Consider the following 14779-nt stretch of genomic DNA (forward strand, 5'->3'; position numbering starts at 1 on the left):
TTTTAATGCATTCACGGCGATTAAGTGGTTGTTTTGATTTATACTAGATGTTATTATCATTATTGAAATATGTGGTATAAAAAGCTGAGCGATACAGCGAAAGAAAGAGAAGTAGTGATGTTGCTTTTTCAATCTTAGCCACTAGATGTCACCCTAACAACGCCCACAAATGTATATATTTACCTAATATACAGTATCTTTACATATTGTTTCTTTGTTATTCACTTCAAATTAATGTATGTATGTATGTATGTAAATGCAAGTATGTGGAAGGCAATAATGACCAGCAATAGGCCAATATAAGTCACGGGCTTCTGCGAATTGAACGAATGCAAATAGTGCAAAGGAAAACATACTGAATGGATAATTATTTAATTATTGATGTCATATGTTATTTTATATACATTAAGTTGGGGGTGGTGTATAGTATATATACATGTCTATATACAGGGGTGGAATGTAGGCTAACTAAGGACATTTACTCAAGCACTGCACATAAAATACAAATTTGCCGTACTTGTAGACCTATTAACTTTAGTATTCCCATTTTCTGCTACTTTATACTTCTACTCCACTACATGTCAATGAGAAATATGGTACTTTTTACACCACTGCATGTTATGCATCAGTAATAATAATCCAGTAATATATTGTGTATGATATTTAAATGGGCCTTTCTGCATAATGAGTACTTTTATTGGCTTGATTTCTTTCAAAAACATGGAAATAAGACAATAAGCAACCTAACAAGAAATGACAGAAAAATCAGCTCAAAATTGGTAAAAAAAAAAAAAAAAAGTTACAAGAAAATTACTTGAAAAATAATAAATATCAATAATTACAATATGTATATTTTTTATAACCCAATCTTAAATGTGTAATAATAATAATCCTAAACATTGTTTTCTTTATATTTTGTCCCCATTTCTCACAATTCTCTAATGATCCTCTTTCTTTTATTTCAAAAGACAATATTCAGGTCATTTTTGTGTCACCTTGTACATTTTTTTTCTGCAATTTATGGGACATTTCATGTGTTTATGCTGTGTTAATGCTACTTTCAAGTGCAAGATCTGCATATTTCATCCACTATTGTCTACAAACTATCCTGCATGCTAAACACAGCATCGAGGATCTATATTTGACAATCAATCAATATGGAATACAAAAACAGTTGAGACACATGCATAGACTTGTATAAAGACAGGATTCATGAGCCCATAATAAAACGCAAAATGGTGCTGAAGAATAAACATCAAACTAAAATAATAAAAATAACACAGACACATTACATATGGCTGGTATCATCTCAACGCCAAAACTGAAGATAATTCCAAATTATAAAAAGAGACACACCACTTGCACTGACACAAAATACTGAATTCAACATTAGCCAGCGGTACTGAAAGGGTCTGGTAGGTGAGACATGGTCAGACTTTCAGGGAGCCACATAGGATGGACAGGCACATACACATAGTGATATGGACAAGGTGAATACATTGTATCTACTGTACTGATCACCTGATTCACTAGAATAGATCATTTCCAACCCAACTTAAATACTGAAACAGAAACTAGACTATTGTTTTAAGAACTGCTTTGGTAAAATTTCAAACACTTATTCTGAAGGCAGTGTCATTTTAAAAGGCCACCCTGTGTATAGTCCTAATTTACATGCAGTTATAACACATTTCAAAATATATGAAAGATCCCCTACTGACATTTTTAAGACATACTTTGATGTGAATAATAAGTTGGATCTGATTTTTTTAATGGAAAAAAAAGGAAGAATAAAACATTCTTCAAGATTCATATTCATTTGTGTCTGGGCTACTGAATCTATTTACCTGTTTACACATTGTATTAACCTTGGACTGTAAAAATAATGGATGTAGCCAAAACCTTAAGTTCAGCATTTAGGCCATAGCCATGTCTTTTTCGTCTCTTTTTTGAGCCAGTGACCATAACGACAAGAAGCTGCAGCTGTAAAGAAGCGAGCAGTGGATCTGACCGAGAAGCTGAGGACATTAGACAGCCTGTTAGTCAAAGTGGCCCTGTTCTTAATTATGCGTAACTTTAAGCTTTAATAAAATTTTAACTGGTATATACACACACACACACACACACACACACACACACACACACATATACACACACACACACACACACACACACACACACACATATATATATATATATATATATATTTATTTATTTATTTTATTCTTTTTCATCTCAACTCCTATAGGTGTCATTAGGGGACATTAGCAAGAGACCTAAAATGTGTCTTGTACCAAGCTGTAAACATATTTATTTCTGCTGCAAAGTCGGGCATTTTAACATGGTGGTCTATGATTGACTGGCCTCATCAATGCAGGAGTTGAACTCATCCACCACCCCTCCTGCCCACCTTATACGGACCTTCCAACTGCTTAAATTATGTCATTGCGACCAGCATTTCAACCCAATGTCGTCCAGCAGCATATCATATGGCTGTGACAGGCTCTGTCCAGTCATGTTATCAACCGCTGCCGTTTCTCCAGACATAAGTCATCTGTCTTTGCACAGAACAATGCATGCACACATAATATCTCTGCTCATGAGAGCAATATTGTAGTTTGAGAGGAGAAATCTATGTTTTGTCTCAGAATCTGAGGAATTATTGTCAATGCTCTTCTGCCCTTGAGTTTCACCTGCTCACTGCCATCTTATTCCTAAATGACAGGTTAGCCTACTGTCTTTTCTAACTGCCCATTGTCTTTGTATTTGGGCAAGAATGGAAGGACCTGCTTCTTACTGCCAAAACGAAAAAACACTTGCATGTGAGCAGGTGAAACTTGAGCAGGGGAGCATTGACACAGGTTGTTCAGATTCTGCATGGACTTAAAACATGGTTTTCTCCTGTCAGGCTACAATACTGCTCTTGCGGCTTTTGGTGTTGGTATTCTACACTGAAATCCCTGACAAAGGGCCAGTATTTGATGACTTTAGAACAAGAATGAGCCTGATAGACACAGCTAGGAACAGAGATGCGTCTTGGCTGTCCATTTGTGTCACAAAAACACGTTATTATCAGGTGTAAACAGACTCTATGAGCATGAAATTATTGATAATAATAATCATAATAATACAATTTAATTGTAATGCATTTAACATTTGATCACATTTCTAAGTGCTGCAGGATAAAAGCATTAGCATAAAAAAGCAGATAAAAACAACCAAAATGAAGGCATATTTAAAGTCCTAAAAAAACAAGTTCAAACACATTACACAAGTTTCTGTATAATGTGTGTTTTTAGGATAAGTGGCCCTTAGTTTAAACCGGTAAAACTGGCTTGCCTACGAATGTCTTCTGTAGTCATGCGAATAAAGATAGCGTTTGTTTTTTTTTTCATGCTGCCTATGAAAAGTCCAGAGTGATAAGGCGAAAAAGGAGTGGCTCCGAGCCGCCGAACCCGTAACCCGCAGGGACGCATCCGGAGACAGGGACAGCTGTCACACGACAGTCTCAAGAATTTATAGACGTTGTGGTGGCGGCGCAGTAAATATTTATTCAAGACTCAACTAACAGTAAGAAATGTCTATTCTTTCTGTCTTTTTGTCTACTTTCAAGGAAATGCTGGGACTGTTACACATATTGCCTTAAAATGCCCTCTGATTTCATCGCTCTTTTTTTCTTTTGGGGGAAAAAAAGTAAACCTGGCTTATCATTTTTACTGCTTTAAAATGTGACACATAATTTTCAAAAAAGATTTCTGATTAACCCAGCTAGCAATTTTTGGATCTAAAAACATTTTGAGAATGCAACCAATGCAATATTTTAGTAATGTAAAGACAGATAGGGACTTGCACATTATACAATACATGTGAAAAATAGTTTTAATCCCACAAGATGTAACATTTTGAACTACAGTAAAGTGCCTCATCATACTTCAAGCTTCATAACCATCTTTGAATATATTTTGCATAATTAAAAAAAAAGTATACTCTGTATATAGCACTATCGAATGTTGGAACAGTTCTTCAGAAATAAAACAGTCTTTCTTCCTGCTTATACCTGTACAAATTGCTTTGTTTTTGCAGAAATGTTTTTAAATGCAGATTTATCTGGTGGCCGCAGTTATGTGAAATATTTATGGAAAATCATGAGATTTCTACATTTTGGCTGTTTTTTTTTTCTTTTTTCTTTTTCACTGTGGTGGTTTTTTACCACAAAGCAGTAAACATTCCAAAGCGTGTGGTGAGATAGCCTAACTTTTTTTAATCTTTGCATGAGAACAGTGTGAGCTGTGAAGAAAATGTGAAATCTGCCACAGTAGTGCACAAAAAAACACATAACATAACAGGAACCAGAGTTGGGTCATGTCATTGTTCAGATCTCGCACTTCTCTTTTTTGATTTTGTCAAGTTATGTCTAAATTCATCTCATTTAATACTGGAGTCATGTGACTTGAGTCCATACCTCCAGCAGAAACCTAGCAAAAAGACAAGATAAAACACTATAGTCACTTATGACTTCATAAGCAATGTGTGGTAATGTCTGCCCCCCCCCCCCCCACACACACACACACAGAGCAGAGATACCGAGTGGACAGGCTGAAGCATGCGCATTTCAGCTGATGAAATACCCAGCAATGCAACACCTTCCTGCAGGGTTGTGAGCAGGTGTAAGCATGTTCATTTAGGTTTTTCATGTCAAGCACAAAGACTCAAGAAGATGTTGCAGTGCTTGGTGGTGCATGTGCACCCCTGTGTTTTAGTAGCTTTTTTGTTTGCCTGCACTGACACCTGTACATCTCTTCACTGAGAGACTACAGGAACAAATGGTAAAATGGCTGTAAATTCTTAAAGAGAAATATCCCACCACACAGTAGATAAATCGTGGTATTGCAGTGTGTATGAGGGGAAATTAGCTTTTTCAAAATAATTATGTTGGCCAGCCCAGTGAGGGTCAGTGGCTGTGGAGTAATAACATTTTAAATACAACTCTCTATTATCATGAACCTAGACTAATGACAATTTTGTCAGGTGATGTTATGATCATAAATACTGGATTTTATCACGGCGGCACAGGAATTTGGAAATGACTGCTGATTAACAGTATTTCTGATTAAAATCATTAATCATTAATTGCTGCATGTGCAGTTTTGTTGTTTGTCAACTGAGAAGATCAGCACATGTTGCTGGGGAAAGACATGTTCATGTAAACGAGCCAAGTTAGTCCTCAAGCTAACGCTTGCTGACTAGCGATGGATCAAAAATATGAAACACATTTTCTGACACTATATCTCAAACAAAAGCCAGAGACAGTGTCATATAAAGTATCTGTGAGCTGTAAATTTAACACTTCTTTGCAGATGACAGAAGATAACATTATCTCAGAATAAAATATTTCACAGCCAAGTAAAGACATCACCACAGTTGGAATTCACTAAGCTTGCACTTCGCTTCAGTGCCTTCATTTCCTCGTGCTCGCTGTACAGCTGCGCATCACCTTTCCTCAGTAACAACCTGATAATGTCAAAACTTGGGAATGGTTCATGTGCTTGACAGAAAAATAGTTCAGTAGTTGGTACACCACAAAAATGGCACTTCTGCAGATACCAGCACCCACATCCTGCCACCTCACAGAGTTTCCACAGGGCCTCTGTCTCTCATATGCCACTGTTTTCTTACCCTGTGACGCCTACATGCGTACCATTTTGACATTTCCTATAATCTTTATTCTAGATGCGTGCCACCATTAAAAGGTGTCTGATTTTGGTCAGTGGACTACTGCTGCTAGCCCTGTTTTGTACCTGGAACCCTGGGACCAGCTTAGGAGTTGACATACGGCCAAGACAGAGGGGTGACATGGAGAAACTCTTCAAAGAGAAAATTCGAGACACCATCAGTGGCTATGAAGACATTGCCTTCCATATAAAGGATGATGTGGCATGGTGTGTAGTTAGTCCACATGTCTATGTCTAAATTCTAATTTTTATTTTTATTTATTTTTGTTTTTATTTTAACTCATTCATTGTCATTTTTTCTGATACAGTCATTTGGCTCAAAATACATGTGCATGTCTGGCTGATGAGGAGAGCTTTCACCTGCCGTTATCCAGTCTGTTGTTCCCACGTGTGTGGGCCCACAACTTTGATCTTGCATTTCTAGAGTCCCATCCTGACCCCGAGGGCGTGAAGCGTCACAGAGCTCAGGAGTACAGCAGCTTTCAGAGGAGGTAAAGTATAACTCATGATATATGTACAACTGTGAACACACCTTTGTGTATTTATGAAACTGTCTGCTTGACTATAACATTTTTTTGCGTCAATGCAAAACTGATAACTACATTGTAAGATAAGGATTGTCATGTGTACCCATAAGGTTTAGTCATGAATGTCGTAAATTTGGCAAGAACCTTTGAGTCACGCAGTAATGTATCAGCTGACAGCTACCTGACACACAGTTAACATCAATTAACATCAATAAACTGACACTGCAGTCCATATAAAAGCCTTACTCCCATTCTGGCTGTACACTGACATGAGATTTGCATGGTCTATATTTGTATATTAATTCAAACTGAGGGGTTATTTACAGAGCTCTTTGAATGCCAGCTTTCAAGTAGATGCCGTGCATGTGTGAAACTTGGTTGCTGTGAGCTTTTGACCAGATCTCCAGAATAAAGGTGACTGAGTAGAGAAATCAGACCACCCACGGGTATGCATATATTTTTACTGCATGTATAGTAGTGGTGTGCTTAGACCTAACATCACCAAGTGAAATTAACTCAGGGCTGACAGGAAATAGCATGGGCATAGTTGTGAAGACTGAGAGTAAGCATGATTAGCGGGCCGATGATAGCAATTGCTTTTTTGATTGCTACAGCTTATTGTCAGACCCTTGACTGTTATGAGCCTACAACTGCACTTGCACTTACCACAGCAAAATAGCATCAAGTCCTTGTCTGCTGCTTCCAGCGATTGCTATATCTGGGACTTTGGAGAAAACATCTGTCATGTAGCCTTAACAATCTGCTGGGTTTATGAACTTCATTATTTTGCGTTAACCTACTGCACATCTATGAAGATTCTCAATATAAGTGGAGCTAATAATTATTTTCTTTGATTACTCAAAGTAAATAAATAGGTGCTTACACTAGAGTGATGTGAAATGCAGGTGCTTTCCTCTCTAACATGTTCTGTATGTAAAGGTTGTACAGTCCTGCAGATGTGCTTATTGTCGCTGAGGCCAACAGTCCTCTCCAGTATCCTACCCAAGGCGTGGAGGTGCGACCCCTCAAAACAATCATCATTCCTGGTAATAGCATGTCTTACGTGACACTTGCTATCAAAGCTTAAACAATATGTCTTCACCTGCTTTTGACTCTTCCTGAATGCTTCACCAACAACCTGTCCTGATATCCTCAGTAATAACTGCTTTTTCTCATAGGTTTGGGTCTTAAAGAAGAAATAAGAACAAACCATATGGTAATTTCTTCATTTTGTGGTTTTCTTGTAGTTTGCATACCCACTTTTTGTGTCCGATTTTTTTTTTAAAGTGTTTCTTTTCTCCAAAACCATGCAATTGGTTTAACAGGTTTATTTGACAGCGACACTGGGGACTTTTGATGTTGCTGCTACAGTGGACGGGGTCTCTATTAAAGGAGAGGGAGAGAAGCACATTATGCTGTCAAGTCCCAGTCTCTCAGCCCTGAACAGGCAGCTGCAGTTTGTCACTTATACAAACACTGTTTTCCATCCCAAGACAGCAGATACAGGTAAAATTTTCATGGGGATACTATCTTGATACTAAATTCAGAATGTCATTTTTACCTATTAAACCCTTTAGAATTTCATCCTAAAGCTCAGTTGCAATACATAACAAATTGAATCAAAAAGCAATTGATTAAAGTGGAAAACTTTCTCAACTTAACCCCTCTAGCATTTCCAATTGGTAATGTTGTTGGCACTGCTGTCGAAGAGTCAACCAGATCTCTTTCCTCAAAGCCCAGCAACTTCCACAATTCCTTTTGTTGTTCCAACATTTGCCATTTTAGCCACTGAAATTTACACTGATACTCTTTAGTAACTAGGTATAACAACTGATAGCTACCAAGGAAAACAAAAGTGCTATCTGCCTTGTGTTTTGGTTGTGCAATGGTCGTACTTCCTTTGTGCCATAAAATCGAGAACTCATTTTCTTTTAACATTTCAATTAATATTTACTTTAAAATGATATATCAAAGCGAAAAAAATTCTCTTTCCACTTTAAAAGACATCATGTTTGTGGGTTAAAGGGGACCCTTACTTGTTTTACTTGTTTTCTGTCATGTTTATAACATTATAATGTCAAAAGTTAATATTAAATGTGGACAAAGTTTCAAATAATGAGGTAAACATATGTAAAGGTAATCCCTCTGAGCAAAAAACTCAGGCGTCAGACTGTTTCTTAATACTGTTTCCTTTTTTTTTTCTACTTTGGCCACAAGCTGACGTCAGATCGTGACAGCGTTGTCATCTGCTCAGGCTGCAACCATCTACATAAGACAGCCTACACTGCTACATGTAGCTACATGCCAACATAAAGGAAGCATGTAAACTTAGTTGCTGATGTTAATTTCTTCTCAATTTTGGCAGATATTCTTGCAAAGACATGTCTGTCTTTGCAAGAATATTAGTGGTGATTTTTCACTATTTTTCATCGACATGAAGATGACCTGTAAACGCTGACCAATCAAAGCAGGCTGGGCTTTTTCAGGAGGTTGGCTTTAAAAAGCCAGTGCCAGAACAAAGCATTTCAGACAGAGGGTGGATACAGGTGTACCTGCACAGGTAGCATGAGGAATTTTAAGTGTTTTTTGACCAATAAAGCATGTAAACACACTCTAGTAGAAACACAAACAAAGTATTATCCTGGAAATGAGCATAATAGATCCCCTTTAAGGAAGTATTAATCAATACAGGCCTATTTTATCTGTGAAATATTGATACATTTAAAAACAATCTCATTTTTACTATTAGTTGGTCAAAAAATACCAAAACATAAGTAGCTAATGAGGTGATAAGGACTGCAGTGGCACTTAACAGTGATGGAAAAATGCACTGGTTTATCTCTTGATAACAATTTTGTTTTGCAGTTCAGTTTGCAACTGGAGGTCACCAGTCATTTTTCAGCATTAAAGTTGGACATGGAACCATACCTAAACTTTACAACTCTGGCTATCAAAGAGGTTCGTGGGCAGTTATTTAATTATCAAGCAAAATGTCTGGATGCACCGGGATCTTTCTTTGTTAATGTTTTTTTGCTTGTTTTTACTCAGAATACAATATTAGTGCTCTTGTTACCATCGTCACCAAGACCTTTTTACGCTATGACAAACTCCAAGACCTCATTGACAGCATACGACAGTATTATCCCACCGTCACCATAGTGATTGCTGATGATAATGAACACCCTCAGCCAGTGACAGGGCCTCACATAGACCATTACATCATGCCATTTGGAAAGGTGAAGAACTGTTACACCATGCATTGTAATTATTAATCAGCACAGTTTATATGTGCTGATCCTCCTTTATCCACTGAATATAGGGCTGGTTTGCAGGAAGGAACCTGGCAGTGTCTCAAGTCACCACCAAGTATGTGCTCTGGGTGGATGATGATTTCATATTTACTGCAAACACCAAGTTGGAGAGGATGGTGGACATCTTAGAACAGACCACTCTGGATCTGGTGAGTTGCATGCCCAGAGACAGTGCAAAGTGTGTGGCAGATATTTGCTGCGTTGATAGTGACTGCATGTTATTTTATATTTAAACAAGCAAACAAGCTGTTTGGCAATTTCAGCTTATACAGAATGTCACTGTGAGGGTCCTGACTACGAGATTTGACCACATTACTCCAAAGTCCTTACACTGGCTGCCTGTCACTCAGAGAACTGACTTCAAAGTCTTGCTGCTTGTCTATAAATCACTTTGTGGCTCAGCGCTCAAATATGTCACTGACATGCTTGTGACTTCTGCCTACTGACTGTGCAAAGAGTTAGAACAATACATGGCAATGCAGTATTTTGTTATCATGCAGCAAAAACCTGAAATAACCCCCTAGATTATGTTAGATAAGCCCCAACTCTGACCACTCAAAGCTAAAAATGTTTCTTTTTTACACTGTCTACTCCATCTGGTAGCACACTTATTCGAAAACTTGATTTTAAACAATTTTAAATACTCTTTTTATTTCTACACATCTTATTTGCACTTTTACAGTATTTAATGTTTTATTGAACCATTTTTAAATAATTTAATAATAAATTTTACCCTTTATCTTACCTCTTTACTCTTTTATTGTAAATATTTGTCCTTTTTTTAATTTGCTCTGTAAAGCACTTTGAATTGCCCTTTTCTAAGAAATGTGCTATACAAATAAAGCTGCCTTGCCTTCCTCTCTACTCCCTCCCACCTGACAGCTCAAATGAGGGTGAAGAGGGCTTCTTTATAAAGAATGCATAACTCTGCATAGACGCTCATGCAGTCATAGTGGCAGAGCTGGAGGAAGCAGGAAATTAGATATATAGAAATAATTGTGTATGACTGAAGTCTTCCTGATTGAACTTATGCTGAACGTTATTAGAGAGAACAGTTTTTTAACTGCCTGAGGTTTACAACCTTAACATTTCTGCAGAAACTTTATAACTTCCTCTGTGATGTTCTGCCGAGCCGCAGCCACTTTCAGCCTTTACTTGTTGTTTTCAGTCTCAGACATTTACAATCAGAAACACGTGCTCAAGAGTTATAGGGCAGGGAGATATGGAGAAAGTTAAATATCACAATACTTTTGTCTAAATACTCAGATATCCATATCCTGAAGATATTTTAGGGCTTGATAACTTTCACAAAATAATAAGACAATAAGGTTTTTGATAAATGATTAGCATTAATGTAGATAATGGGACTAAATAATAGAACAGCTAGAGCTGTATGCAGTCCCTAAATCTCCAGTTCACCTGCAAAGTTGAAATTGTGCAATTAAAATGGATCATTTCATCATATTTTTTTTGTTTTTTTAAACATTTTTCCATGCCATCACCCACATTGCCCTCAGACTGTTTTGTAAAGATCAACGCCTTCCCACATAAGTGTTAATTGTATACTGTCATGCAAATGAACAGCTGGCTTTGGCTTCTTTCAGATGGCGGCAAAGTGGCCTAAGATACGTCAGTGAATCAATTAGTTTTGTCACACGTGTCACTAAACTGACAGATTGCAGGGTTTAGATTTGGGATTGGCTTGTTAGGTGTTTCTGTAATTTTTAATATGTTACTGCATTTTGGAGGTCTTACTATATAAACTGTACTTGTTATTACTTGAGTAGGTTATGCCACCAGAGTGGACTTGTTCAAACCTGGATATGTCAACACATGGTCTCATGGACAACTTTTGTATGTCGTTTCTTGAGCCCACACTGCCTTTGGTGAAAGTGCTTTTAGAGTTTTTGCTCGTTCACCTTGGTGTCAGCTGCAGAGTCACCTTAAACTAGACTCCATTATAAGCCTAGGAGATTTTAAAAAATAGGATTGAGGACCTTTTGAACACTGAATGCACATGTATTGTCTCTGAATGCTGTTGATTGGCTGTTTGTTTTAAGTGTGTTGCTTGTCAGCATTTTAATGCTGTTTTTGTTTTTAACTTTTGCTGTTGTGTTTTTAGTCTACTTGTTCTTTAATCTGAAATTCATAATGCTGCTGTCTTGGCCAGGACTCCATTGAAAAAGAGATTTTGAATCTCACTGATACTACTCCTAGTTAAATAACATCAAATAAAACCATGAAAGAGGGTGTTGAACTCTCATTTTCTTGACATCAGGCTGGTTTGCTGTCTTAATGGCTGCAGGTTGGCGGTGCGGTGAGAGAGGTGACAGGTTACACTGCAACATTCCGTCACACAATTTCAGTGGAAGAAGGAGACGATGGAAACTGTTTGCATATCCGAAATGGCTACCACCATGACATCAAGGGATTTCCCAACTGTGTGGTAGCTGATGCCGTCATCAACTTTTTCATGGGGAGGACAGACAAGGTGCAGCAGGTGGGCTTTAACCCCCGCCTGGCACGGCGCGGTCATCTGGGTGAGTCTAATTGTAACGTCTGCTGTCAAATATGGGAACATAACAGTTTATATTAGCGCTTTTCTCTGTGTAGTCTGTGATAACACTGTTAAATTGCTCCAGATTGAAAAGATGTAAAAAAAAATCTAAGAAAGGATTGTATAAAGGATTGTTCAAAACAAAATTTTCTTTTGGCAATGCAGAGTTTTTCATCGATGCTCTGGGCTCCCTCCACGTTGGCTCTTGCAGCGACATAATTGTAAACCACGCATCGAAGATCAAACTACCCTGGACTAAAACAGACTCACAAAAGGCCTATGAAAAATTCCGCTATTCATCATCAAGCACTGATAATGACATTTATAATGAAGTCTTTTACTTCACCAACAGGTTCAAGTGCATAACAAGTCACTGAAACATGGCCACCATTGCTTGCCGCCTTGCTTGCTGCCTTGCTGCTTGCTGCCTTAAAGTACAGGTAAAGTACAAATAAAAATTTGTCATGGGTTTTCACACCACAGTAAAATATGACAACAATAATGCAGCCAAATTTAGATGATAAAAAATGGCCATGTATATTAAATCAAGTTTCAAAATCATGAAAATTAAAGCTGCATTCTCTCCTCTGACACACTGGGGGCCACTGAAGGTGCTGAGCCAACGATTGAGCCACTGTGAAGCAACAGACTCTAGTTAGCAGCTAACCCAGTTATATAGTAACTTATACAAGCCTGAAGCTGAAAAACGAGAGCTGCTGCAAAGCAACAGACTCTTGTTAGCAGCTAACCCAGTAGTAAAGTATCACACACCCCCAAAAGCTGAAAGACAAGAGCTGCATCAAGGCAACAGATTCTAATGAGCAGCTAACCCAGCAGTATAGTTATTTACACCCCCACAAGCTGAAAGATAAGAGCTGCATCAAAGCGACAGACTCTTATTAGCAGTGAACCCAGTAGTATAGTTACATACAACCCCACAAGGTGAAATATGAAAGCTGCTGCAAAGTTATAGATTCCCGTTAATCCAGTGGTATAACATACAACCCTACAAGCTGAAGAACGAGAGCTGCATCAAAACAACAGACTCTCGTTAGCAGCTAATCCCTTAGTATAGTAACATAAAACATAAAACCCCACAAGGTAAAGGACGAGAGCTGAATCAAAGCGTCAGATTCTTGTTAGCAGCTAATCCAATAGTAAAGTAACATAAAACCCCACAAGCTAAAGGATGAGAGCTGCATCAAAGTGACAGACTCTTGTTAGCAGCTAACCCAGTAGCACAAAGCATATAGGTCCCAAGCAGAAGAACGAGCCGCTGTAAGCAGCAACTGTGGTTGAGCAGCTAATGTTAGCTCAAAGCACACACAAATAGCAGTAAGCAGTAACTCCCGGTCTAGCTGAATCAGGCTGAAAGACCGTAAGCTAAATTAAAGGCTATTTTGCTTGTATTTATATGATTGTGGCATTATTCATTTGAGCCCCGCGATAGTCTGGCGACCTGTCCAGGGTGTTCCCCGCCTTCTGCCCGATGACACGAGGACAAGCGGTTACAGAAAATGCAACGTACATCTACTAACCAACCAACAGAAACGCAGCATGATGGCACAGCGCCACACTGCTGAATGCTAGTAGATGCTAATACTTATTTTGAGCTCTTCTTGCAAAATTTTCATGCCAAGTTGGTCTCTTTTCCATAGTTACAACCGTGTCCACATTCTCCTCCTTCTCCTCTTCTACTTATTATTTTAAAATACATAAAGGCCAACCCATCAAGGGCTTGATTTATTTGTCTACATTTTGCTCTTACCGCTATAGTGGGATAGACGAATGACGCCTGCCGCCAGTTGTTCTTGCGCGTTGACATTGATGGACGTATGTCGTAGCCTGCGATTAAGTAGGTGATGTCATGGTACAGTCTGCATACATCAAACTTGATGTCGTACCCAAGTTTGTTAAGATCCATGTCACACAGTGTAGCTTGCACTTAACTTATAAGACTGCTTAAATCTCACAGTCTGCAGGTGGCTTAAGGCACGTGGCACAAGATAATTTGGCAGAGAGCTAGTGAAAGTGGACCAGTAGATACACAAAGGGAGCTAATAGGGAAATGAGGAGCAGGTGAGTGATTATTAGCAGGTGGAGTGAGTCTACTGGCAGGAGGCCAGGCAGTGGGAGTGACAGGCTCTGACATGACAGCAGAGTGAGGAAACAATGTATGAACAAACCAGCTGGATGAATAAAAAGTTTAATTCAAAACCATGACATTATGTTAAGAATGGCTCCACTGCATCATGTTTTCAGACCCACCCTAACCTAACAATGCAGTGCAGTATAGTATAGTATAGCTATATATACTGTAATATATAGCAGTACAGTCTTTCACATTTTCAACAATTTTCTTCTAACATGTACAAGGTGTTAAGAAAGAAAACCCCAGATTGTACTTAACATGGACTTAAAATGTGAAGAAAAATGGTGAATTGTTGTTTTAAGTTAAAGTGAGGACTGCAGAAATTTATATTTTTATATTTTACAGCGTTTACTACCTTATCACTTGCTGCTGAACAGATTGCGTGGACAGATTTTGTTCTTTTTAGTATAGATGCAAGTACCTTGTCATTCTTTCTCTAGCAGACTTAAACCTCCATACACAGCCTCACAAAATGCACTCAAAATAGCATGTTTGTTTAG

The 14779-nt window shown here is 38.2% G+C and overlaps 1 protein-coding gene across 1 annotated transcript; it reads left to right on the plus strand.

The window, feature by feature from the left end:
* Positions 1-3475: 3475 nt before the first annotated feature.
* Positions 3476-14418, plus strand: b4galnt1a (beta-1,4-N-acetyl-galactosaminyl transferase 1a). Its single transcript, XM_042491033.1, has 11 exons — positions 3476-3570; positions 5731-5939; positions 6041-6223; positions 7199-7305; positions 7438-7475; positions 7585-7765; positions 9125-9217; positions 9308-9495; positions 9579-9719; positions 11876-12110; positions 12293-14418. Exons 2-11 carry the CDS (start codon positions 5731-5733, stop codon positions 12502-12504), a joined length of 1587 nt encoding a protein of 528 aa, XP_042346967.1. The 5' UTR covers positions 3476-3570; the 3' UTR covers positions 12505-14418.
* The last annotated feature ends 361 nt before the right edge of the window (positions 14419-14779 follow it).

This window comes from Plectropomus leopardus, chromosome 8 (genome assembly GCF_008729295.1).
Source record: "Plectropomus leopardus isolate mb chromosome 8, YSFRI_Pleo_2.0, whole genome shotgun sequence".
NCBI lineage: Eukaryota > Metazoa > Chordata > Actinopteri > Perciformes > Serranidae > Plectropomus > Plectropomus leopardus.

Coding starts and splice junctions, on each gene's coding strand:
- b4galnt1a (XM_042491033.1), top strand. CDS start 5,731: ATGCGTGCCACCATTAAAAGGTGTCTGATTTTGGTCAGTGGACTACTG. Junction 5,940..6,040: donor ATAAAGGATGATGTGGCATG/GTGTGTAGTTAG, acceptor TTTCTGATACAG/TCATTTGGCTCAAAATACAT. Junction 9,496..9,578: donor ACATCATGCCATTTGGAAAG/GTGAAGAACTGT, acceptor CACTGAATATAG/GGCTGGTTTGCAGGAAGGAA.